Raw genomic sequence first — 23831 nt, forward strand, 5'->3', positions numbered from 1 at the left:
TCTCCTGAGAGTGTTGCTCAAATTACATCCTTGTGAGGTTTTTATAAAGCACTTTACAAACATCTCTCAAACAAATACAGATGAAAAGTCTTTTCAAGATTTATTTTCCATGACAAAAAAACAAACAAACCAATTTTCACCAAAGAAAGTCGCCTCCTCTTCGTCTCCTCTTCCTCTTCGGGGTGTTTTGCAGATAGTGGAGCCTTGCAAAATGTTTGTAATAATTATGCTTTGAACTGAACGATGGAGAAATACAAGTAAATTAATGCAAACCCCTAAAAGGACCTGGCTGTACCTGAATTAATGTGACAAGAACTTGGGGGGGATTAACAAGCATTTTGTTTAATTTGTTGCATAGCAAGAAATACAAAGCAAAAACAGGCACTCACAGCCGTCTTATTCTATTAATAAAAAAAAAAAAAAAGGAATTCAAGAGCATATAAGTCCAGGATACTGCAAAAATGGGGGAACTGACATGCATAAAAAATTTGAATAATCTGTGCTTTTTTTTTAACTGTACCATACTGAAATCGAAGACTTATTACAAATCACCACACAGCACGCACATGACGCCTCATTCGTCTCTCCATCGTGGACAGAAAGATCTTTATTGTCACCCTCCCCCCCCTCCCGAAAACAAATAAACCCCGCCCGCAACCCAACGTCCCCGTACCGCAGCCCCGGGAGAAGTGCACAAGGATCACACTACTTTACAAAAACAGCACCTGCTAACAGAAAAAGAGAAGATTTACATGTAGTGTCATGGCTTGTGTCTCAGTTTCGGTGACGAGGTAGGTAACACTGAGTGACCGACAGTCTCTGACGCGTGGCGAGGGTTCGAGGTCGGTACAGAGCCGCTGGGTCATCGGGTCATCACAAACTTGTCTGGAGGAAGAAGAAGAAGAAGAAGAAGAAGAAGAAGAAGAAGAAGAAGAAGAAGAAGAAGAAGAAGAAGAAAAAAAAAAGAAGCTTGCACCAGCTGACGTGTCAGCGGCTGTTTTCCTCAATAGCACCACCATTATGAATTAAAATACATAATAATAATCAAAAAAAAAGAATAGACAAATCTGTAAGAATTAGTTGCGATGGGACATTTGACTTCAAGGAATAATTCTGGGCGTATCAACAGCAGTTCTACGCAACATTTTAAAGCTTCTTTAATATCATTTGGCAATGTTTCGCTTAGTAAGTGTGGGATCTTAAAGTCAAACATATACAATAAGACGAAGGAATGATTCAGATTTTAACCAAATGGTTGTTGTTGTTTTTTTACCTCTTTATGTGAATTCCAAACATTCATACTAACTTACAAATCTTTGAAATGGGTTGAAAGGCACAATAAATATCTTGCCACAGGGCCACAATAGTCCTCAGTACTCGTATGTACAGTGTGGCTGAGTGGGTCAGCTGGCAGTTCAATAGTCTCCTCGGTGCCCCCCCCCCCCCCCCCCCCCCCCCTCCCCCCCTTCCCCCGTCCTGATGGCGACTCTACAAGAAGCACACGGGCCCGAGGTCAATGCCGAACTCCTGATCCGGGCCACCAATGTCCACAGGGGCCAAATCCACAATGGGAAGTCTGGCAGTTTTCTGTGTCCTGTACTCAAACACTGTCTTTCCCCACTGGCCATTTGCTTGCTGTAAAAAAGAGACAACCAGAGTCAGTCACAAGTTTATTATTTGATACCAATGTTTAAATTTAAACTTTGCAGTTTGTCTTTATTGTGGCACAGAGAATACATGATGAAGATGTCTATATTTTCGCCAAACCAAATAATTAGTATGGAAAATTACTACAATCTCGATGTGAAGCCAATTTTAAATGGGTCATATTATGGAAAATTCACTTTTTAATGGTTTTCCAATGGTAATAATCGTCCCCATACCTGGGAATGAAGAAAATCTTTCCTCTCTCTCCCTGGCTTGTTTCAGTTTTTAAAAAGTGTGTTGCTCCAACGAGCCAATCAGAAACCAAACCCTATATAGTGTCATCGGGGGTTTATCCAATCCCAATCAAGGTAGGCCCTCCCTTTGACCCTCCCACAGTTCTGTTCTGGCACATGGCACCACGAGAGGAAGTACTTCCTCCTCTTCCCAAGATGGGCATGTGTGGGCGGAGCCAGTCTAGCTCACGCAGACACAGCAGATTCTGAATGCAGCTCATATGATCCAATATTCAAAAATGGATGAAAATCAAAACAAAGTGTGTAACAGTGCGGACAGCAGACTCTCGGTCTGAAGATAAGAACTCACCGAGCAGGAATCCTCCACCACAGTGTATCTGAAGCGGTTGTTTCCCTCTGCTTTCAGCTCCAGGTCGTTGGAGCCTTTGAGGATGACTGCTTTCTTCAAGTTGCCCGCCTTGGCGTCCTTGTAGCCCACAGAGTTCTTGCAGTGGTAGGTGATGGACTGGGACGCCTCCTTGGAGAGCAGGCGGATGAAGGTCATCTGCACCGTGATGGAGTTGGCGGGCTGATCTTTGTTGCCATACGTAAACTGTAAATACAAAAAACAAGCATTTACTCCCAAATCGCTGGCTTGTAACACTTTTTTTGTTGTTGTTATTCTTCATGCGCCTCTTTCTCCCTCATTAAACTGTAACTGCTCACATGTGATCCTCTGTTCATGTCGGCCCCAAACCACACTGGCTTGTTCCTGGAGGAGCTCCACCAGCCTTTACGGGGAATGCTGGACGGGTTGGCGGAGATGCATGTCTCTCCGGTGTCCATGTTGCAGTACACTTTGATGGCATCCTCTGCACTGCCTTGATTTGGATCCACCCAGAACTCGCCTGTGGAGCGACAAGAGACGTGTGACTGAAGCTTCTAGTGGAAAAACCTGAGCGGCGTTGTGGACAGACTGATGAAACTCACCGCTCTTCTTCATTGGGTAGCACCTCTTCAGGTCATCACAGGTCCTGGCAGGGTGCTTCCTGCTGCCGTCCGGGCTCTTCATGCTGTCGATCTGGCTGCTGAGGGCCTTCAGGGTGGCCTGCACGCCGGGGTCGATGGGCACTATGGTGGACGAGTTGCTGTTGGGCATGGCTTCGTCCTCACTGAACTCGGGAGGAGGAGGAGGCCCAGAGTCGTAGTCGTGAGGGCCTCCGAAGAGGTCATCCATGGCTGCCATGGGTGGTCCCGGGGGACCAGGAGGGCCTGGGGGTCCATTTTCTCCTGGAGGACCCTGTCATGTAGAGTATAACGTTTTTAATCTTTGTGGTCTACCATAAAACAGTTACTTTGTTATATTCTGATATAATGGGTTCCTTTTGTCTGAGGGTAAACTCTTTGGGTTCACACTCCACATGACCAAAGACATAAGAAAACCTGTGAGCCCTTAATATCGAGAGGGCTCTCTGATCCCGCCCCATGAATCTTTGCCGCCCTCATTGGGAGCCATGCCACCACCCTCCCAGTTGGGTGTCACAGCTCTAAGACAATACCTCTGGTCCGATCTCTCCACTGAGTCCACGGGTTCCTGGAGGTCCCATCGGTCCTGACTGCCCCGTGTAGCCTTCCTTTCCAGAGGGCCCAACAGGTCCGGGGGGACCCTGAGTGGTTTAAAAATTAAAGAGCTGTTAGGTAAAACTATGAAATTATCTCTGAAGATAATTTTTCTGAAACAAATGGAAGTGGAGCATTTACCCTTGGACCACTTGGTCCAACGATTCCTGGAGCTCCCTGCTCACCAGTGGTACCCTAAAAATAGCGAAGAAACAATCATTAGTCTTTCAGATGGAGTTGAACTTGATTACTGTAACCTGTTTGCTAATGATCAAGCGGGATCTTCACAAGATTTATCTTCTTTAATTGTTGGGAGACATGTTTTGAAGCAAAAAGGTCAAGTTTCTGGACCTTGGTGTAGGAAATCAACAATCAACATAAAGCCCTGAAGCTATTTTTTTGTGTCTGCATTGCCCAATTGTGACTGTGTGAGTAAAATGGATAAGAGTCATGGAGGCCGGCTCCAACTGCAAACAATGTGCTTGGAAAGAAAATTATGAGCCAGAAGAGAGACGAGTCAGCATAATGTGAATCCTCTGTAACTTACTGGAGGTCCAGGAAGACCCTGCAAGCCTGTGAAGCCTCTGTGTCCCTTCTGTCCTCTTTCTCCATGATCACCGAGATCACCCTTATCTCCTCTTGGTCCTTGGGGTCCCTGTAAAGAAAACCAAAAAGATTAATGTCCTGAAGATTTTGTCACCAGCAGGAATGTTCCCATGAGGACACTGACTGAATTAAACCAACAAAGAAGTGGCCTGTCGACTGACACTCACCACTAATCCTCTCTTTCCAGCTGAGCCAGGTGGGCCCTGAGGTCCTCTTGAACCCTGTAAAAAAACAAACCAGTAAAGATTTTCATAACTCCTTGAAAACCGAAACAAACTGTTCTAGCACCTGAACGCATGGTCACATGACCGTCTGACCCGGCCCTGAATCTATCCCCAATCTGCTAATAGATCCAACAGATGCGCAAACAAGAGAACACACGATAACTTACAGGCTCTCCTCGCTTTCCAGCATCACCTGAAGCTCCAACAGGACCAGGAGTTCCAGGAAGTCCCTGAGGACCGATCAGACCCTCGGGACCAGCGTCTCCCCGAGAACCCTGGAAAGTTCACAGCCCGTCAGTCAGGAAAAATAAAACGTGTAAAACGACTTGACTTTTCTCAATGTGATTCTGTTCATGCATCTCACTCTTTGTCCAAGAACTCCATCTCTGCCTGGTGGGCCGTCAGATCCTGCAGGACCCTGAGGATAGGATTGGACAAAATGAACATGGCTGTAATAATAATAATAATAATAATGGAGATTTTCTGACGATAACCCATTAAGATGTTGCGCTCACATCAGGACCCGGATCGCCACGAGGTCCATTAGCACCAGGAACACCGACTGGACCAGGGGGACCTTTATCTCCAGAAGGTCCTGTGGATCCCTGCTTTCCTGGTGGACCCTACAGAAAACAAACAATCCACTACAATCTTTACTACGGAGGCATGAAACTCTCACAGTGCGAGAGGAAAACTTGAAGCTAAAGTAAAAAACTCACCCCTGGTCCTGGAAGACCTGGCATGCCACGCTCTCCTCTCTGACCAGGAAGACCCACAATGCCTCTCATTCCTGTAGTTCCAGATGGACCCGGAGGACCATCAGGACCCTGATACCAAACAAGACCACAAAGAAAACATGAGGGAAAGAGCCATCTTACAGATTCCAAATACACCTTATGCTTATGATCTTTGCTTTGTTTTTCCCCTCTTTATTTTAATGTAAGAACAACTATTGATTACCGTTGGGCCGTCTTCTCCAGAATCCCCTTTGTCTCCTGGGCTGCCAGCTGGTCCTGGAGGTCCCCGCTCTCCTTGTCTTCCAGGGGGTCCGTGGTCTCCACGGAGTCCACGTGGACCTTCTTTTCCAGGAGGTCCCAGGGGTCCCGCCTCTCCCAGTGGACCCTGGCAGGAATGGTTGAAACAGTAACAGAAGTTAGAAATGTCACAGGAAGTATGTTCTTTCTCTTAATCTTTACCCTTTAGACAAAGAACTTCAGCTATCAGATACACTCAGCTCCTACAGAAGTTTTTGTCATAATTGTAAAATAGTCGGCTGAATCAGCATAGGAGATGGGGCTGAATACCAGGCAGTAACTTTAGAGCTTGGGGTGAACTGAAGCAACTGCAGCTCAGACCGAGGAGTCAGTTGTAGATCTGAGGAGATTCCAGTTCACATCCAAGAGCACAATGTTGGAATAAGAGTTTTCTGTGGCTCAGAACATTTAACACGTATGTGACCATGCTGAAGTTTTTCATCAGTCGGGATGTACCAATACCACTTCTTTAAAGGTCGAGTCAACAGGTGGACAAGTTTCTCTATAGAGAGGCACATTTCCTTACATAGCCATGGCTCTACTTACAGTTGGGCCTGGTGGTCCAACTCTCCCTGCAGATCCGGGGAAACCGGTCGGTCCCTGTGAGGAGAAAACTGGTTAGATGCCAGTATGAAACTCATAGGAAGATGAGTGAAATAAACAGATAATAAACTTACTGGGGCACCCTGTGTTCCTCTTCCTCCTTTCAGTCCGGCAACACCAATCGGTCCCTGAAAAATAAACCACAGCTTCTTGAGCAGGATCTTTTCTCAATTGTGAATTAATATATGAAAACAGTGAAAAGTAGTGTATGACTATTGAAATTTCTATTGTGGGTTTCAAAACTAACCAAGTTTACCCTATTTACAGTCATTTCAGTGTTCATGGGCATTAATAAGGGCAGTATCATTTTGATGATAAATAATATAAGATCATTGGAGACAAACACAGGTGCTAATAATAAAACCTTTTGCAGGATTTTGTTGCTAAATGTAAAGATATGTTCGAAAAATTGTGGAATAAAATGCGACCAAACAACAACTCCTTGTACTTTTATTAAAACTTCCTAGAAACTCACAGGGGGTCCGTGGGCACCGGCCAAACCCTGAGGTCCAGAAGACCCAGCGTCTCCTTTCTGGCCCTGCTCTCCAGGCTCTCCCTTGACTCCAGGTTGACCATCAGGACCCTAAGAGGTATTAGGTAACATCAGGAAGAATATTTAGGAACCACAAATGAAATATTTCGAGCAGAGGACAGCGTCACGGTACTTACAGGCGGTCCAGCGAAGCCGACAGCACCGATGGGGCCGGGATCTCCTCTCGCTCCCTGCACACCAACACAAACGTTTTCAGCAAAAGCCCATCTTAAAACTTCCATTTGAAGTGAAATTGATACTTAATGTGCAGCTGTCATGTGTCACGTACGGGCACGCCTCTGGATCCTGGTGGTCCATGGGGTCCTTTGGGTCCAGGTTCTCCCTATAAACAAGTCACAGAGTCCAAGAGTCTTTGTCAAAGCGGCAGCAGGTAAAAGTTCAACTCTGACAATCACAACCTTCGATTGCATCATTCTGTGTTAGAAAGAAAAGACTCTACCTTCTCACCGCTGGGTCCAGCAGGTCCTAGAGGGCCGACGGGCCCCGGGGCTCCCTGTTGACAGAACAGAAAATGAGGTTTGGGATCTCCACTCTGGAAATCGCTCAATGTTGTCAATGTTGAACTTGTATAGTCAAGTCGAGGAACTTATTTCCTGGAACAAGCTGTGACACGTCTTGAGCTCGCATGAATACATCCATCAGGTACATTTTATTTTAGTCTCGCGTGGACAAATTTTGCATCTTTTTTTTTCTCCTAAAACGAAGATAAAGTGCATCGCATCACAAAGGTTTCACTTACTCTTGCGCCGTCATTTCCAGGTGTTCCTTCTGATCCTTTCTCACCGAGCGCTCCCTGAAGAAACACAAACATCTCAGTGAGCCTTTTTTAATTACTAGATACATTTCTAGAAAGTTAATGAATGTTTGGACTCACTAAGACAAGTGTAATGCATTTTTAGGTGAGTATATACATAAAGCTGATGACAAACATACCCTGTCACCTTTAGGCCCAGGAGGTCCAGAGATACCCCTCTCTCCAGGCATTCCTTGAAGACCTGGAGGGCCAACATCACCAAGAGCTCCAGGAGGACCCGGGCTACCCTTCATGGACAAACACCAAAGGTTGCCTGGGGTTGATCATGATTTATTTCTTATTAATTAGTCATTGATCAAGTCACAGTCATGGTACCTTTGGCCCATCAGGACCAGGAGCTCCAGGAATTCCTTTAGGTCCCTGCAGACCATTTGGGCCCAGTTCTCCTCTTTCCCCTGGAATTCCACGTTCTCCCTATAAAATATAGACAGTCAGATGAGTCTCAGGCTGTCGACACTCTAGAAAGATCTCGGACAAACTAAAGAGAATCCCGTTCACCTACCCGTGGTCCAACCTGACCCACGGCACCAAGCTCTCCAGGAATACCCTGAAAAAAAGATACACAATGTGTTGCAACAGAAACGACACCAAAGTCAGTCTGAGATAGACGGAAGCTGCCTTCTTGGGAGTTGGACTCACCAGGTCACCTGGTTTTCCGGGCTCTCCAGGGGGGCCTTGATTGCCGGGCAAACCCTAAAAATACAGAAGTCACGATCAGAATCCATTTTCAGGACAGTCAATCAATGAAAATCCAGAACATCTATTCAACTTTGTTCCATGTTAATGTCTGCCAAGAACAATTACACACCTGGAATCCATTTACACCTGGAGGTCCCTGTTCTCCTCTGTCTCCTGCAACACCCTGTGAGATGGGACAAACATTTGAGAGTCATTTGTGGTTGCAATAAAAAAAAAAAAAAAAACTCTGCAAGATGGAATGAATGAGAAATCTGACACGTACAGCTGGACCCGGAGGTCCTGCGGGACCAACTTCTCCATCTTTTCCTGGAGGACCCTGAAGACATAATGATGGCAAACAAAGTCGTCACATATAAATACGCTGTGTAGGTCATCAGAGGTCAAATGGATTTATGTGGTAAACAAATACAGAAATGAACTGCTGCTCAATGAATTGCTTGCCTGTTTCACAATGGAGGATAAAACAACATGCGACGAAGAATTGTACCTTCATTAAACAGCCCTTACCCTTTGACCTGGCACTCCGGAAGATCCCTGTTCCCCTGTTTTACCTGGATCACCCTTTTGAGATTAAAATACGTTTGAATTAGAAGCAGAACAAGAACTATAAAGACTAATCTGTTTACTAATGCACACTCTGTAATCTTACATTGAAGCCCTTGGGACCTGGTACTCCCATAGTTCCTGCAGGCCCTCTGTTTCCGATAGATCCCGCGGGGCCTGGACGACCGTCCTCACCTGGTGCACCCTTCATAGGAAGAAAATGAAATCAATATGGATGAGGAGTGAGTGTATTTTAACACTGTCTAGCTTGTGGTTAAGCACTGTAACTTACCAGTGGGCCTGGCTTGCCTTCTGCCCCTTGGACTCCTGGTGTACCAGTCAGACCCTGAACAAAAGTGTTCAAAAGTCACGTTTTACAAATCAGATGTTGAGATTATAGGTTCTGAACGGTCAAAAGGAAAATGTAAAAGTCTGGTGTTACCCTTGCACCTGTCAGACCAGGCTCTCCTGTGCGACCAGGATCTCCTAGAGAACCTTTGGGCCCTCCTGGACCAGAAATCCCACGATCTCCTACAGCACCCTTGAAGCACAATTGGAATGATCAATGCTAAAGCCAGCAGACTGACTTTCAGAAACAGTGAACATAGACACGAGTCTACCTTTGGTCCTGGCAGTCCATCAGCACCGGGGAATCCTCTGTTTCCAGGAGATCCCTGAAAAACATACAAGGACTTTGGTTCTCGGCATCTATAGCTAAACTCCTTCCTGAATAGTGCGACTTCATATTAAATGAATGTTTAAAATAGGAGGAAAACAAATGCTGACTCACTCTCTCACCAACGGGACCGAGAGGCCCAACAGAGCCAGAGTCTCCACGCTGTCCTCGCTTTCCTTCCTCACCCTGAGGCCCGATCACACCCTGTGACCCCGGCGGACCCTGCGGAATGAACACGAATCCAGATTGGTCACGTTTGAGAAACACAACACTGATTTGAGCTTTTGAGTCGTTTGAATCTTACAGGCTCTCCTTTGGGTCCAGATTCTCCTTTAAATCCTGGAACACCAACATCTCCCTTTGATACAGAAAAATCAACAGTCAGTGCAAAAGAAGCTTTTTAGAACGAGTTAAAACAGACTTTGTACCAGTTCCACTTTACCAGTGTTCCTTTGATACCAGGCTGTCCGGTGCTTCCCTGAGGTCCTGGTGGGCCAGATGGTCCTATATGTCCACCTGGACCTTGTGGACCAAGATTACCCTGTAGAAGAGTACACCATATTTGTTTGACCTCCATGTAATCAATGAGTTACTTGAGAATTTAGACTGAGTAAATGTGTACATACCACTGGCCCTTTGGCACCTGGGCCTCCATCTGTACCTGTGGGTCCCTTCAAAGGCAAAAGATCCTCATTCAGAACATTACGTAAAAACATCACATCGAAATATAGTGTCAACCTATGCCAGATATCATCAGCGTCCTTAGAATGTGAATGTAAGAAGGACACTAACCCCGAGGCCAACTGGTCCAGCTCTACCCAGGTGACCGGTCTCTCCTCTCTGTCCCTGTGGACCCTCAGGACCCCGGACACCAGTGGGGCCTGGTTGTCCCTGTGGAAGTCAATCAAGAAGTATTACTATTATTATCATGAGGAAATCTGATACAATCAATATCTGCAGGATTAAAAGACTCATAGACAGAGCCCATCCCCCACACCCAACAGAAAACATCACTTTATTGACAAAGTCATGACTGGGTTAGGTGTTTTACTGCACTTACCTTCATTCCCGGACTTCCTGGGTATCCAGGAGGTCCGCTGAGACCCAAGGGACCCTGGGGACCAACAACAACTCACAGTGAGGCTTTACCATCAATTCCAGGAAGGCTGCGTTGTCAGCTGTGACAGCGAACTCACCATTGGACCGTGTTTTCCGATGTTACCAGGCTGACCACGCTTTCCCTGTGGGAGACAAGAACTGATCACTCTGACTGAAGAACCACAGTGAGGATAGTTCCCAACGTCGCAGTGAACGTAACGTCCTTACCGCTGTCCCACCAGGTCCAGGACGCCCTCGCTCCCCGACCATGCCAGCAGGACCCTGTGATCCACAGACAGTGATAAATCACATTGAATGCACATGGTAGAAGAATCAGAGGTTTATTTCCGCCGTGTCAGATAGAGGCGGATAACAAGTCAGAAACATCAAGTCTTCTTGTTAGTATTTTAAACTGAATAATCTAAATATATATTCATTGGTTCTGTGGATACTGCACTTGTTGACTCACCATAGGTCCAGGTCCTCCCATCTGACCACGGGGTCCAGTGGCACCCTTTAAAGAAAAAGAAAAAAGTGTTTCGTTTACAAGAGGGAATCATGTTGAAAAAACTTGGAGACTAAAAAAGAACTTGTGGAGACGTACTTTGGATCCAACAGCTCCAGTTTCACCCTTTTGTCCAAGTGGTCCATTATGGCCCTTTGAGAAACAGAAGACAAAAACTATGACATGTAGTTTCTCCTGTGTTGTAACACAGCCTAGGAAAACTGCACTTTCTCATTAAAAGGCTGTACTGTGATGCACATTTTATATTTAGTTAGTTAACTCCACCATGTGTCCATAAAAAATATGCTACTGATACAATCTTGAGCTAATCTGCTGGTCTTTTTTTCAGTCTGACCCAGTTCGACTCCGATTTTTCTGTCCCGCTGATCGTTTCCTGCTCACTTTTAGGCGGTCCTATTGTTTTTTTCTTGCCCAAGATGGCCTTGTCACATGGTCCTGGGGTTTCCTGAGTGTGGGCCCATTCGACCTCTACTTCTTACTGTGTTTTTGGCGTGCCATTGTTTCCTGGTCGGTTATCTCCCGCAGATCCTCATTACAGATTACCAAAAGCCATCGGGTCCCAAGTATGGAACGCAGACACCGGTTAACAAGCAGCAGTACCGTCTCTGACTAAGACAGCTTTGATGTTATTCTTGAAGACCTTCAGCTTGGTCTTAAGTTATTGGATCTCCATTTTGGTCTTAGCAAAAGAAAAGCTTTACCAGTTCTTTCCTGCACAACCTTCAGAGACACCATTGGCAGAAATCACGCTGCCTATATCAGTAAAGGAAGGCACATCTTCACAGGCTTCGTTATCCAAGGTGGCGGCGTCATTGATTCTCAAAACCATATTTTATCACAGGTGCATTAATATTTCACCACCTCTACTCACTCTGTGACCCTTGAGGCCAGGAGGCCCAGGCGTGCCAGGAAATCCTCTTGGGCCCTTAAATGTGAGACACAGAAGAGCTTCATTAGTTACACGTACTGAAAAGTCACGGAAAAGTCCAACTGTATGAAGTTTAGACTCTGAAAATCTTACCGCTGATCCTGAGAATCCAACTTCTCCCGAGTTTCCTGATGTGCCAGCTTCTCCCTGTAATGACACGACATTTATTTTTTTCCAAAATGTTTGACTTTGGCAGTGAAACAACAGCTTTTGAATTCCACATTGGATTTTGAATTAAAGTGAACAAACTAGCATTAGCCTCAAAGCCGTGCGGTCAGGGTGCGTTTCGAAAACCACCCATAATGCAACAGCTCCAGGAGAAGTTTTTGGGACATATCATCGTATTTTACTTCATTAGAATTATAATTTCCATTAATAATTGTTTGGTTTGGTGAAAATCTCTATATTTTCATCACATATACTCTGCAAAACAACAAAGAAAACCTTGAAAGTTTAAATTTGAGACGTTATGATGGTACTATTTTACCGCTCCAGCCCACTCAAGATGAAGTCGGGCTGCATGTGGCCCCTGAACTAAAATGTGCTTAACGCCCCTGGACTAAAGTGTCACATTATAACAGAGTTATCAGGATATGACATAACAGTTTAATGGTAATATGTGGGTATATATTAACATTTCATAGCAATAAGCATTAAGTTTTAATTGTGAATTTTATAACATCATCACAAAAAACTAAGTTATTTGTTTATGATGCATTAACATTAGAGAGGTGCCAAAATCAAAAATCAAGACAGACAAACAGCCCGGGGTTCACTCACGTCTTCGCCTGGTTTTCCTGAAGGTCCCTCTGGTCCTCTCTGTCCTGGTGTCCCCTAACAAACACAGTCAGACAGTAAATATCTAACAATTACCATCAATCCTCAACAACATCATCGTGATGTGGTAAGCCCTTAATGTCCTACCATGTGTCCAGGGTCTCCAACATCTCCATGTGGTCCCTGTGGTCCTGCTTGACCCTTTGAAAGAGAGAAAAAAAAAAACATGAACATGGAACACCAGGAAATGATCAGATGCTCTTGTAAAAAATATGATGTGGAGACTTACAGGTGAGCCGCTGGGTCCAGGAGGTCCCCGGGCTCCCGCCTCCCCCTGGAACAATAAAGCACCGAGTCAGATGGACGCAATTCAACTTCAGCAAGACTGAGAAACTAAACTCAACTAATCAGACTTAATGGTCCATGTCACACCTGATCAGATTCTTTTATAAACACTAAATGATTCTACAGGAGGATGCTGCTGTGGACAGCATCTCAGAGCTGAGGACCCTGATGATGGAGATTTGCCTTATTGTTTGTGTACTATGCTTACAGAATGCCTCTGCTGCACTTATCATTGCAGCTCCCGTCTATTTTAGAAGAAGTCTGGCTCATCCTCTGACACTTGAAAGAAAAAAAAGAAATACCACCCCCTGACATCTACTATAGAACACAAAGTGTAAAATAAAAAATCTTCTCTCTTATTTTAATAATTTTTACAGAGCAAATATAAGGTTTTGTTGCAAAATATGTTATTGTCTCTTCATGCAGCTTTTGCTATTTTCATGTCATGAGGTACAATATTATTTCAGGTTTTATTATATGCATTTTTTGACTCGTCCCAAATTCTTTCAAAACCAACAGGAGACACAGTTCAGGTGGAATGGATTTCTAAAAGTTTATTGTTAATAAATGGGACTTTTTTTTTTAGAAACATCTGAGGAGTAAGATTGCAGTATTTCTTCCCCTCCTGTAGGTGGCAGTATGCAAAAACGTTCGTATGGACACTCCGAACCGGACCGGAAGTCTTCCTCCTGCAGCTGAAACAGCTGCACAGCCTCCTTTAAAAGAACAGCAACTCATGTCCACGCAGGAAAACAGCGCTCCTGTGGCGACGGAAAAGGAGGAATGTGCCGAGCTCAGCGACTTCGACAGGGGCCAGGTGGTGGTTGCCCATCGGCTGGGTATGAGCGTCTCTGAGACGGTCCGGATGGTGGGCTGCTCCCCAGCCGCGGTGGTGAGCACGCTCCGGCAGTGGCGCGGAGAGGGACAGTCCGGGGAGAAGGAATTATCCTCCGAGGAAGAGGCCGCGGAGGAGGAGGAGGAGAAAGAGGAAGGGAAGAAGAGCGGGGAAGGGGGCGAGGACTGAAGGTGGACGTACTATGGACTAAAAAGGCAAGCCGGTGGAGGAGCTCGATGCCGGCTGAAGGATGATGGAGTGATGTGCGAGTCAGGGACGACTCGGGTCTAAACAACTGACTCGGTGAGCCAAATGAATACATTGAACACGACACAGTGGTGTGCGAGTCAGGAACGACTCGCCCTAAACTCGTCTGACTGCGAGTCAGTAGAAACTCGGTCTAAACTCAACTGACTCGGTGCAAGTCATGAACGACTGGGTCAAAACTGACCCGGTGTGTCCAATTCTCCACTCTGCAGTGATGTGCGAGTTTGGGACGACTCGGTCTAAACTGAACTTATTCAATGAGTCAAATCCACCATCATTAGAAGGGTATGGACCAAGAAAGTCTGCGGTTTGCGTCTAGAACCTCCAAGTGGTTTAATCGCAGACAACTATCTGTGTGTTTGTCAATTGTAATGTGAAGATTCAAACATGTCCTCCACAGTTTGACAGGAAATTACAAAACGGGCCCCTCAAGTCCCATTTTATGTTCGAGTTTAGTTTTTGTTGGTTTGTTTCACAATATTCTGCAATAAATAATATTCCAACCTATCAGATGTTTTGTGTTACTTGCGCTGATGTAATTATCTACAAATCTTCCTGACATCCTCCATCAATTTCTTCAGATTGTCTTCGAAGGTCTTCGCATGGTCATGACGTTTTTACAAATGGTCATAAACATTGCTCGCGGCATATTTAAAAAATGATGGAGAAAAACTGTGAATGACTGATTAAAGGGTCTTCATGACCTTGTTTGTGTTTTGAATCTTTTATTGGTTATTAAACAACTTTTTGACTATTTCAAATACTACTAAAAAAATTATATTAATATAATACCAGGATTAATGCCACTACAAATAATTATTATTATTATTAACAACAATAATTATCAGTTAGCTTATTTATTTGTTTATGTATTTATGTGTTTGTTTGTTTAGAGCTATTTCATATTTTGCCAAATGGGTTTCCCTATCAATTTTGTCTTTTAAGTTTCAACCTGCACAGTGTCGGTGAACAATCGGTGACACAAACCTATACTGCAAATGCATTTGTTTGTTTAAAAAAATAACAAAGGCAAGCACACTGTAAACATCTACAGTTTAACATGACAAACCATCCAAAAACAGACACGTCTTCTATCAGAAGCATCAGGATTTTTGCATTTGTCATTAAAAAAAAAAAAGAACAATGCATCCAGATGTTGATGTCTAATAACAGCAGCATGTGAAATCTGTGGAACATTTGAAAAGAGGTATTTCCACTAGTGGCTCTTTGGATCTTGGGAATGTAGAAGGAAGTTTTGTAAACTATCCATGAAAAATCCGGTCAGCCCTGTTTGTTCCTGTTTGTATAACTGAGGATCCCAAAACGCTCAGCACATTGGTTAAATAAACTACTGCGAGTGGGTCCAATTATTACTTTCCCAGATAGTTTCTCACTGTTGGCGAGGGGAAAAAAAAAATAAAAATAGATTTTCACATCATGTGTTGAAGCTCACTGTACAAGCAGTGCTCTCTTGTTGGGGCGAGTTCATGGTTTTGCTCTTACCCTGGCGGTGTTTAACAGGGCTTGGGGTCCGGTCTTTCCATCGGACCCTTGAGCCATATGCGCTCCCAGGCCCTGTGGACGAGACGCTTCACGTTAGCCGTCTTTCATCACAAACAACCGACGCACTTCCTGTGCCTCCTTCCACACGTGTGTGTGTGTATGTATGTATGTGTGTGTCTGTTGGAACACAACTCACCCCCGGGTGTGTCGGGTGCCCCGGAGGTCCTGGTTCACCGGGCAGACCTGGCACACCAGGCTCTCCGTCGTAACCTGGAGACCCTCGGAGTCCCTGGGAAGAAAAAATAAGAATAAGAAAAAAAAAATTTTTAAAAAGGAGAAAGAAAGATGCTGATTTGTCCTTTTTCTTGAGCCCACTGTGAACGTCCACATTGGTATTTGGCACGGGGCCAATATGGAACCCGAGGGTAAACCCACATGGGGTCAATATTTCATCCCATGTACGACGTTGAGGTTTTACTCTTTAAACAACACGTGGTTTATTAAAACTACAGTCTTTAAAAGAGACTCTGACAGGTTTTATTATACCTGACCAGGACTCTTCAAAACAGAACCGTGTTCTTTACAAAGTAGAACTTTGGGTACTTCCAAGAATATTCAGACTCTTAAAACTCGACTTGGACAGTTTAAAACACCTGGACTTTTTCCAAACAGACCGAATTCGTTGTACTTGACATGAAAACTTCAAACTACACCTGGACTCTTTAAAACGCACCTCGATGTAATAATTGGGAGTACTTATACTGCACTGGGATTTTTATTTCTAGACCCGACCAGGACTTGACTCTTTACAAGCAGACTTAATCCAGACCCGGACTCTTGAAAACAAGATGTTTTGTTCATTAAACAACATTTGGATTCTCTAAACTCCACAAGGACTCTTTAAATGAAGCGGAATTATTTACATCAGACCTGGACTCTTTGAACCGGACCCAGAATATTCCACCAAATGTTAGACGGTTAAAGAACAAACACTCGTGAGTGTAACAGAACATGTTGTTTCAGCTAGTTTTCCTTTTTTTGCGTGTTATTTTTAAGTTTTTTGTTGGTGATAGAATCATTTATCTGTAAGAAAAAAAAAAAATAAATCATTTATCTGACATCAACTCCACATTACACACATGATATTAGGGTCTATTTCTTCGTCCCCCCCCCCCCTAGTTTAGCTGATTAGGCAGACGGAACAAAAGAGACTGCGTAGGACTTGTTTTGATAACTTTGGAAAGCAAATATTAAAATCCAGGAGTCGTATGAATAATTTATAAAACGGTAAAAACAAAAAGCTTCTAATGTCTTTTATAGATGCCGTCAAAGAATGAAGCTCGTCCAGCTCATTTTCTGAGGTTCGTTCAACAAAACCAAAAAAGTCGGGCGCATCTTAAAAAAACATTTATTCATTGAATGTCTACTATTCTTTTCAGTTTCCACGATTAAGAAAATAATTCAAACATTTTGGAATTTTTGATTGTGATAATTTTGGCCTCCATTTAAAAGAAATATCAAAATATTTCTTCGTATAATAGATTTTTCTGACTTTTATTATATAATTATCAAAAATCTAACATAGAAAGCCTGGAAAATGGCCGTTTATTATATCGAGTATATGTTTATATGTGGTAAAATCTAAGCTTGAATTATGTAAAAACAAACTTTTCTATTGATTTCTAATCATTTGCGATTCACCTGAAGATGAAATATTCCCTATTCCCACCTAATCGGATTGAATGTCCCCATGTGAAGAAGGTGAGCTGTTTAATCTTGAATATTTAATAAAGGGAGATGCTGATAATTACATGTTTGTCCAACTTACAATAGTATATAATGCTCGTTTAATCTAATTTAAGTTTGTCAAACCAACTCAAATAATTGATTTATTTATTTTTTTGCTGGCACAGCTTTAACTATTACATTTTTTAAAAATCTATTTTTAGGACTAAATTTGTTTGTGTATTATAAGCTTTCCATGCTTTGGATATGTACATTTGAACTTTTCCTATGAACTTTTTGATATATACATTGTGAGGATTGTGTGTGATTGTGAATAAAAGCCTTTGAATTCAGTGGAAAACATGTTGATGGTGCTAAAATACGAATCTTGTTGGGAAAACTGGTTGGTATCATTGAAAACGTTGTTTACATACATCTTCCATGTCAACATGACTATAAAGTACATTTAGGGACATTTACATTTCAGGTGATGTTTCACTGAGTCACAGTAGTGTGTACAGGCAATATTATTAATAATTATTATTTCTGCAAATAAATGAACGATGGTAATACACTGACGCTTTAACATAAAATATATATAGGTAGAGGTTCGGGAGCAGGTCTTTTTAAGTTGTATTATGTATTACTTGTACTGTCAATTAGTTGTTGCACAGTTTGTTGTTAAAGTCTCTTAATTGCGATTGAGGGATTAATCCCAGTCGTTTGTGTTCTCCTCTTTCCTGTGACTTCATTTTCACGCTTGCAGAGGCGTGTGAGTGTGACGTACGGGCCGTCCTTTGTGTCCACGAGATCCTCGGTCTCCTGGCGAGCCCGGCGGTCCCTGTCGGAACGGACAAAAACAGCGTCAAAGAGTGTCGTAAATGTGTCACGTCAGCGCCGTCCCGCCGGGCTGAGATCCTTTTTACGGTGACGTCGCGCTGGCGTGAACTGCCCTCTCGTGCCATGTGAGTGATCAAAGGTGGCTCACCACCGGTCCAGGACGTCCCCGGATGCCGGTCACCTGCAGGGAAATCATCAAACGCACCAGTCAAGAGTCACCGCCATCTCGTCTGAATTGACCATCGTGTCTCCGCCGGAAACGTGCAAACACTCACCAGAGGAACATCACCGGGTTCTCCCTTCTGACCCTGCATCAAGCGACACAGACAACACTCAGACTCTGTAACCCTCCACGTGACGCGGTCAGACGTGTGTGTTCACTAAACTGTGGCCTACCTTTGAAATTCTGCCCCCACCTGTCAAAGGAAAACATCAATTTGTGAGCAAGGAGAGGAAGAGCAGGTTTTTGTACACGAGCACAGCGAGAGCCGAGGACACGCTGAATAAGCTCCTAAATGACTCGTTTGTTATCCGGATGCGTCGGGGTCAACATTGGCGCGGCGGTCTATTAACACAATTAATCTGATGCCACTCACTCCTCGAATGAGGCCACCGATGTGCTAATGATTATTTCATCCGCAAGGACAACATTTCTCACGATAATGGCATTATTATTGCACATTATTCCCATTGTGAAATTCTTCTGTCGAAGCGTTCCCCGTGTGAAGACGTCCGAGTGACGCTTCCCACGAGGTGCGATTAACCAGAGGAGCCTCACCGAAGCTGCCCGTCCCGCCGCTGCTGGGTGAGTCGCCCTGACACACGGGGCAGCACTCTCCGTCCGGGACCACCATCTTCTCACAGTTTCTCAGCTCCTCGCACTGGATCTCGTCGCAGAGGACCTGACCGTTGTCGCAGACGCAGATCCGGCATGGCTCCGGCTTCCAGATGTCCCGGTTGGTGTAGACCTGGCCGTCGGCCTTGCAGCTCGTGTCATCTGGGGGAAAAACAAAGAGAAATCAACGTGTTGGGTATGACTGGGACCTTTTTTGACTATTGTCTTAAATGCAGACGTGAGATAAAGAACCCAAACCATGTCCATACTCTCTGCAACGTCACATGTATTTCAGTCAGAGGTATTAAAGCCTGGATAAAACACATGAAGTCAAAATAGGTGTAAGAAAAGCAGAATTCAGCAGGAATGTGTTTGTTTTTTACACCAGCGTGTCTTTAAATGTTTGATTAGTCGTCTCAAAACGTAGTTTGCACATTTATTTGAGGTAAGTAAACAATATTACGTGCGTGGACATCAAGCTTGTTGAACGCCAATCAACATTTTCTAGAGCAGGGGTGTCAAATATAAGGCTTGTCGGTCAAAAGTGGCCTGCAAGAGGCTCCGGTCCGGCCAAACCATCAAGCAACTGATAGAAATGACAAAGAGAACACATTTTGTAAGAATAGTAAACTCAATACTGAGGCCCGAGCTGAGGTATCGGTGACGCCGCCATGAAAGATAGCTACTTTACTGCTATCAAACGAGTCTCAAAGCCACGCTGTCGGGGAGAGTTTGCAAAAATACCCACAATGCAACAGATCTAGGAGAAATTTCACATTTCACTGTATTTTGCACCAAAAAGTATCAATAAAATAGGATTTATGTTGCGATTGTAGTCATTTCTGTAGTTTAAAGTTTAAATTTAAAGGTAATCATTGCACTATTTTACCACTCCAGATAAAACTGGGCTGCATGTGAACCCTGAAACTAAAATGTGATCGACACCCCTGCTCTCCTGAAACCAAAACACAGAAAACCTCATTCTAGCAACTTCAAGCCAAACCGATCATTTGCATTACAATTCTACCAACTCCAAGTTTGGTTGAGTTATGCAATAGTTATGCAATTCAGGTCAGCGGTGGAATCAAACCGGCAGACGACTGCTCTACTAACCACAAGGCCACCACTGCGCCTCCCGTTGAAGAACAGCAGAATGGAATCCAAGCAACTTTGCTCCGGTATCTCAACTTGCACCGATATGTCATCGGTAATGCAGTTTAGCTTCCAAAGCCTTTTATAGATCAAGTGTAAGCGAAAGATGAAAGCGTCCACTCTTCTTCCCGTTTAATTCATGTTTCTTTCTGTAATACATAATTAAACCACCATGCTAAACTAAGGTTACATTTTTCAATCTTTCCTTCAAGCAAAGTCTCATTTCCTTCCAATCAGAACACTTTTTTTTTCATGTATCCATCCATCTTAAAAGAATGAGAAAAGTGTGTGTATATATATATATATATATAAAGAGTGGCTGATAGACTCTCTCACCATTAAAACTGATACTTGTCAAACAATGCTGCTATTGAGTCATATTTAGGGCACTTTTACATCTCAGAAATACAAAGATAATTCATATATATTAAAATAGGCACTGTGCACATTGAAGTGGTGCAAGTGACGGTATGAATATTGTCACACAATCCTATTATGCTTAATATACTTTTCATGCAAAAATGCAACAGACTGCAGGATGGCGGTCATCCACAGTGTGTAAACCAATCTTTTACAGCAATATATTCAGAAAAAAATTCAATTCTAAAGAAATTTAAGGTAAGAAATTATGATTTTTCATCATAATTAACTGTAAACTCTTAAGATATATAAAAAAAAAAATTGTAATGGAATCATTAATTTTCTTGCAAGAGTACTGGAAATCGTATTATTTTAATCATATTGCAGAAGTGGCTTAAGAAAAAGAGCCACAACTCCACCACACTGATCCGCAGAGTCTTTTGGGGAGAGCCAGAGTTCTTTTAGGTGAGGGGAAAATTGAAAACTGTGATCTGGCTGTAAACGCTTGGGGATATGAGGTCACCTTGTGGAATGTTAACGATGTGAATGCAAGCCAAATAAATTCTAATCAATATTGCAGAATAATTCCCGCCAGGAGAGCATGTACTGATTGGATGTGTAAGATTGAATTATTCTGATTCGCGTCGTATCGTATAACTGCTACAAGCGATTGTTTCTTATTACCCGCTGGCTGACTAATGAACCAGTCCTTTAAACGGCTCCTCATTGGGGCTCATCTGAGTTATCGGAACGTAATAGAAATGTACTCCAAAAATATGAAATATGACTGTGAGCTGCCACACATGCAACATGTAGACTAAGATAATGTGAAAGGGAGGAGGAAGGGGGGCGGGGGGTTGGAAAACGTGAGGCACTTTTACAGAGGAGCATTTAGACATGAGATCATTTCCTCCACAGGCAACGTCTCACAATTTAGAAAAAAGAAAAAAAAAACCAACCTGCAGTCGCCACTGAAGCTGCTCTGTCTCCCAGAGGTCCCATTAAACACTTTGAAAGCTCTGCGGCTTCAGTCATTCAATGACGTGCCAACTGAGTAAACATCCCAATAACCTGCTCATTAACAGCCGACCAGAACCTCTCATCTGATATTTCTCGTGAGGAGGAGTGAGGAGGCCACACCTGCCCTGACCTGTGAGGTCTGAAACCTTCACCTCTACCTGCTGTAAACAGCAGGGGGCAGCTCTGAGCTTCACACTGCAGGTGAGTTCAGGTTGCTTCAGGAAACAGCTGCAGGGAAAAAAAAACAAAAAAAACTGACATATTCGTAAGTTATGTGTTCTTGAGAGTCTTCAGGGCCAGGCCCGGATGGCACCAGAAGAAACAAAACACAAGAAGCTTCTGAAGTTTGATGTCGGAGGTTCAATCATGTCTGTACTTCTTTTGGAGAGAAAAGAAGACTTTGGTAGGTCGATGTGTCAAAACCATCACTCACACTAAAGTCCTGACAGATCCTGGTGGTCTTACTGCAGGGTTCCTAAAAATAATCTACATTTTAGTGAGAAACACTGTTTTACGATAAGAAGTCACTATTATCGGTCTACTCATGTTCACTCTTACAATGTCTTGTTCAAATGAGAGATATTACATGATCTATGACTCAATCATAACAATCTAGCACCTTTATGTTGTTATGTACCGTATTTCTGATTCAGTTGCTGTAATAGATCCATATCTTGGACTTTAAAACTTTATATAATCTTGCATCATTTACTTTAAAGTGCGATTGGATCAAAATTCTGTGGCGATCGGTGAGACATACTATGTGTTTGAGCCTTACAGGACAGGTTACCTGTTGGTTTGGTCAACCAGAGGAGTCCTGCTGCTAAAGTCTGACATTGACCTTCATCCAAGAACATCTCCAAAGTAACGCAATGACGGCCCGTTTACACGACAACATTCCATTTGAAAACGCATCGATTTTGAATTGGCGATTCTGAAAAGTTTTGCGTTTACACTGCTAAAGTTTTGAACGTCATGTCCGTTTACGCTGTTTTTGGAATGAAACCACACACGCATGCATCTAGAGCGCAGTACACTATAAACATTAACAATGCGTACACAGACATTCATATGGACAGACGTTACGGTGACTCTCGACTGTAAAACTACCAAGTCTCAGGAGAATACGGACTGGAAGTCATGACACTCTGGAGGAAAACGTTGTTGTTGATTTAAATCTACTCACACGTGTGGAAAAGCACTATTTACTGTGACTGTACGCGCGAGCAGCGTTTTTGATCAGTCCCGCTGTCTACACAGAGACTGCCTTTTCAAAAGTTCCACCTCGATAACCTTTTTTTTTCCCGAAAATTTGCATTTTCATTGGCTCTGAGCACCATTGTTGTGTAAACAGACACTCAAACCGCAACCGAAGTTTTCTGTTTTCACTTGAAAACATCGTGTAAATTGGCCCTTAATGGCCACTTCTGAATTCCGCCATCTGAAGGGTTTCATGACGCCACAAATGATCACCGATCGATCCAGATCAAGCTGAAGCTCGATATGTGATTTTTAGACGGACATTCTAAATGGAGCTCTCGAAGAACCATCATCGAAAGAACAAACGAGCAACTATCTTACTGATATACTTATGGTTGGGTTTTTCTTTATTCACCTGAAGCGGCAGGGTTAGGGGAACTTGCGGAACAAAAAAAGACAAGAATGGAAACTGTTGTTGGTTACTTGTTGTTGTTATTGTGCATCACACACCCACAAGCCCCACACCAAGGTGCTAAATAAACCCCATGTTCAAGAAACATCTGCTGAGCATTCATTCAAAAGCACATTAGCCAGGCCCAGCAGGTCATACCACTGCTTTCCAATAGTCTAACATAACTATGCGAGGAGCACCTCCTGATGAAAAATGAAATCAAGTTGAGAGTCTCGTTCTTATCATTCAAAGTTGGACGTAAAGACAGAGTGATGCTATGAGTGCATACACGAGAGCACCAGGAGTTGGGAAAACTCTAATTAAAAGAAATGTGAGGTTTGAAAGCAACACGAAATGCACCGTGTAATCAGACACTTAAGCTCGTTACATCCAATCTCACAAGTATGGGTGGCAGTGATTCCGATGAAGGCTCGGGGCAGGCGAAGATAACACTGTGTACCTCTCCGAGATCTTCCTGTCCCCATTTTTCCCTCTCTGAACCTTCATCTGTTGTAAATTACAAAACAGAACCTGAATGATCTACTTCGCAGACATCGAAGGCCACAACTGGAACACCTCTATCACTGCTTCCCTCCACTCTTCTAACCATCCAGCTGTGGGACACAACCCCGAGGTATGTTTTTCTCGGTTGCTCTCGTTCTGTCGACCGAAAAGTATTTGACGGCACTTAAAACACGCCCCGTACCTCGGCGAGGA

General features: G+C 43.6%; 1 protein-coding gene across 1 annotated transcript in view; it reads right to left on the reverse strand.

The window, feature by feature from the left end:
* Nucleotides 1-322: 322 nt before the first annotated feature.
* col5a2a (collagen, type V, alpha 2a) overlaps nt 323-23831 on the reverse strand; it is a 40288-nt gene continuing 16779 nt past the window's right edge. The window contains exons 2-54 of the mRNA XM_080478076.1: nt 18875-19093; nt 18493-18512; nt 18372-18404; nt 18245-18277; nt 18044-18097; nt 15728-15820; nt 15532-15603; nt 12871-12915; nt 12729-12782; nt 12585-12638; nt 11898-11951; nt 11748-11801; nt 10955-11008; nt 10820-10864; nt 10579-10632; nt 10449-10493; nt 10313-10366; nt 10045-10143; nt 9879-9923; nt 9695-9793; nt 9557-9610; nt 9367-9474; nt 9197-9250; nt 9019-9117; nt 8869-8922; nt 8683-8781; nt 8541-8594; nt 8296-8349; nt 8143-8196; nt 7974-8027; nt 7837-7881; nt 7650-7748; nt 7454-7561; nt 7260-7313; nt 6960-7013; nt 6789-6842; nt 6637-6690; nt 6443-6550; nt 6042-6095; nt 5911-5964; nt 5291-5452; nt 5050-5157; nt 4846-4953; nt 4695-4748; nt 4498-4605; nt 4274-4327; nt 4048-4155; nt 3642-3695; nt 3440-3547; nt 2871-3180; nt 2607-2788; nt 2251-2493; nt 323-1635 (exon numbers count right to left, since the gene is read on the reverse strand). Coding sequence (XP_080334202.1) covers nt 1489-1635; nt 2251-2493; nt 2607-2788; nt 2871-3180; nt 3440-3547; nt 3642-3695; nt 4048-4155; nt 4274-4327; nt 4498-4605; nt 4695-4748; nt 4846-4953; nt 5050-5157; nt 5291-5452; nt 5911-5964; nt 6042-6095; nt 6443-6550; nt 6637-6690; nt 6789-6842; nt 6960-7013; nt 7260-7313; nt 7454-7561; nt 7650-7748; nt 7837-7881; nt 7974-8027; nt 8143-8196; nt 8296-8349; nt 8541-8594; nt 8683-8781; nt 8869-8922; nt 9019-9117; nt 9197-9250; nt 9367-9474; nt 9557-9610; nt 9695-9793; nt 9879-9923; nt 10045-10143; nt 10313-10366; nt 10449-10493; nt 10579-10632; nt 10820-10864; nt 10955-11008; nt 11748-11801; nt 11898-11951; nt 12585-12638; nt 12729-12782; nt 12871-12915; nt 15532-15603; nt 15728-15820; nt 18044-18097; nt 18245-18277; nt 18372-18404; nt 18493-18512; nt 18875-19093 — 4394 coding nt within the window. The 3' untranslated portion in view covers nt 323-1488. The remainder of the gene's footprint in view (nt 1636-2250; nt 2494-2606; nt 2789-2870; nt 3181-3439; nt 3548-3641; nt 3696-4047; nt 4156-4273; nt 4328-4497; nt 4606-4694; nt 4749-4845; nt 4954-5049; nt 5158-5290; nt 5453-5910; nt 5965-6041; nt 6096-6442; nt 6551-6636; nt 6691-6788; nt 6843-6959; nt 7014-7259; nt 7314-7453; nt 7562-7649; nt 7749-7836; nt 7882-7973; nt 8028-8142; nt 8197-8295; nt 8350-8540; nt 8595-8682; nt 8782-8868; nt 8923-9018; nt 9118-9196; nt 9251-9366; nt 9475-9556; nt 9611-9694; nt 9794-9878; nt 9924-10044; nt 10144-10312; nt 10367-10448; nt 10494-10578; nt 10633-10819; nt 10865-10954; nt 11009-11747; nt 11802-11897; nt 11952-12584; nt 12639-12728; nt 12783-12870; nt 12916-15531; nt 15604-15727; nt 15821-18043; nt 18098-18244; nt 18278-18371; nt 18405-18492; nt 18513-18874; nt 19094-23831) is intronic.

The sequence above is a fragment of the Lipophrys pholis genome (genome assembly GCF_963383615.2).
Source record: "Lipophrys pholis genome assembly, chromosome: 13".
Lineage (NCBI taxonomy): Eukaryota > Metazoa > Chordata > Actinopteri > Blenniiformes > Blenniidae > Lipophrys > Lipophrys pholis.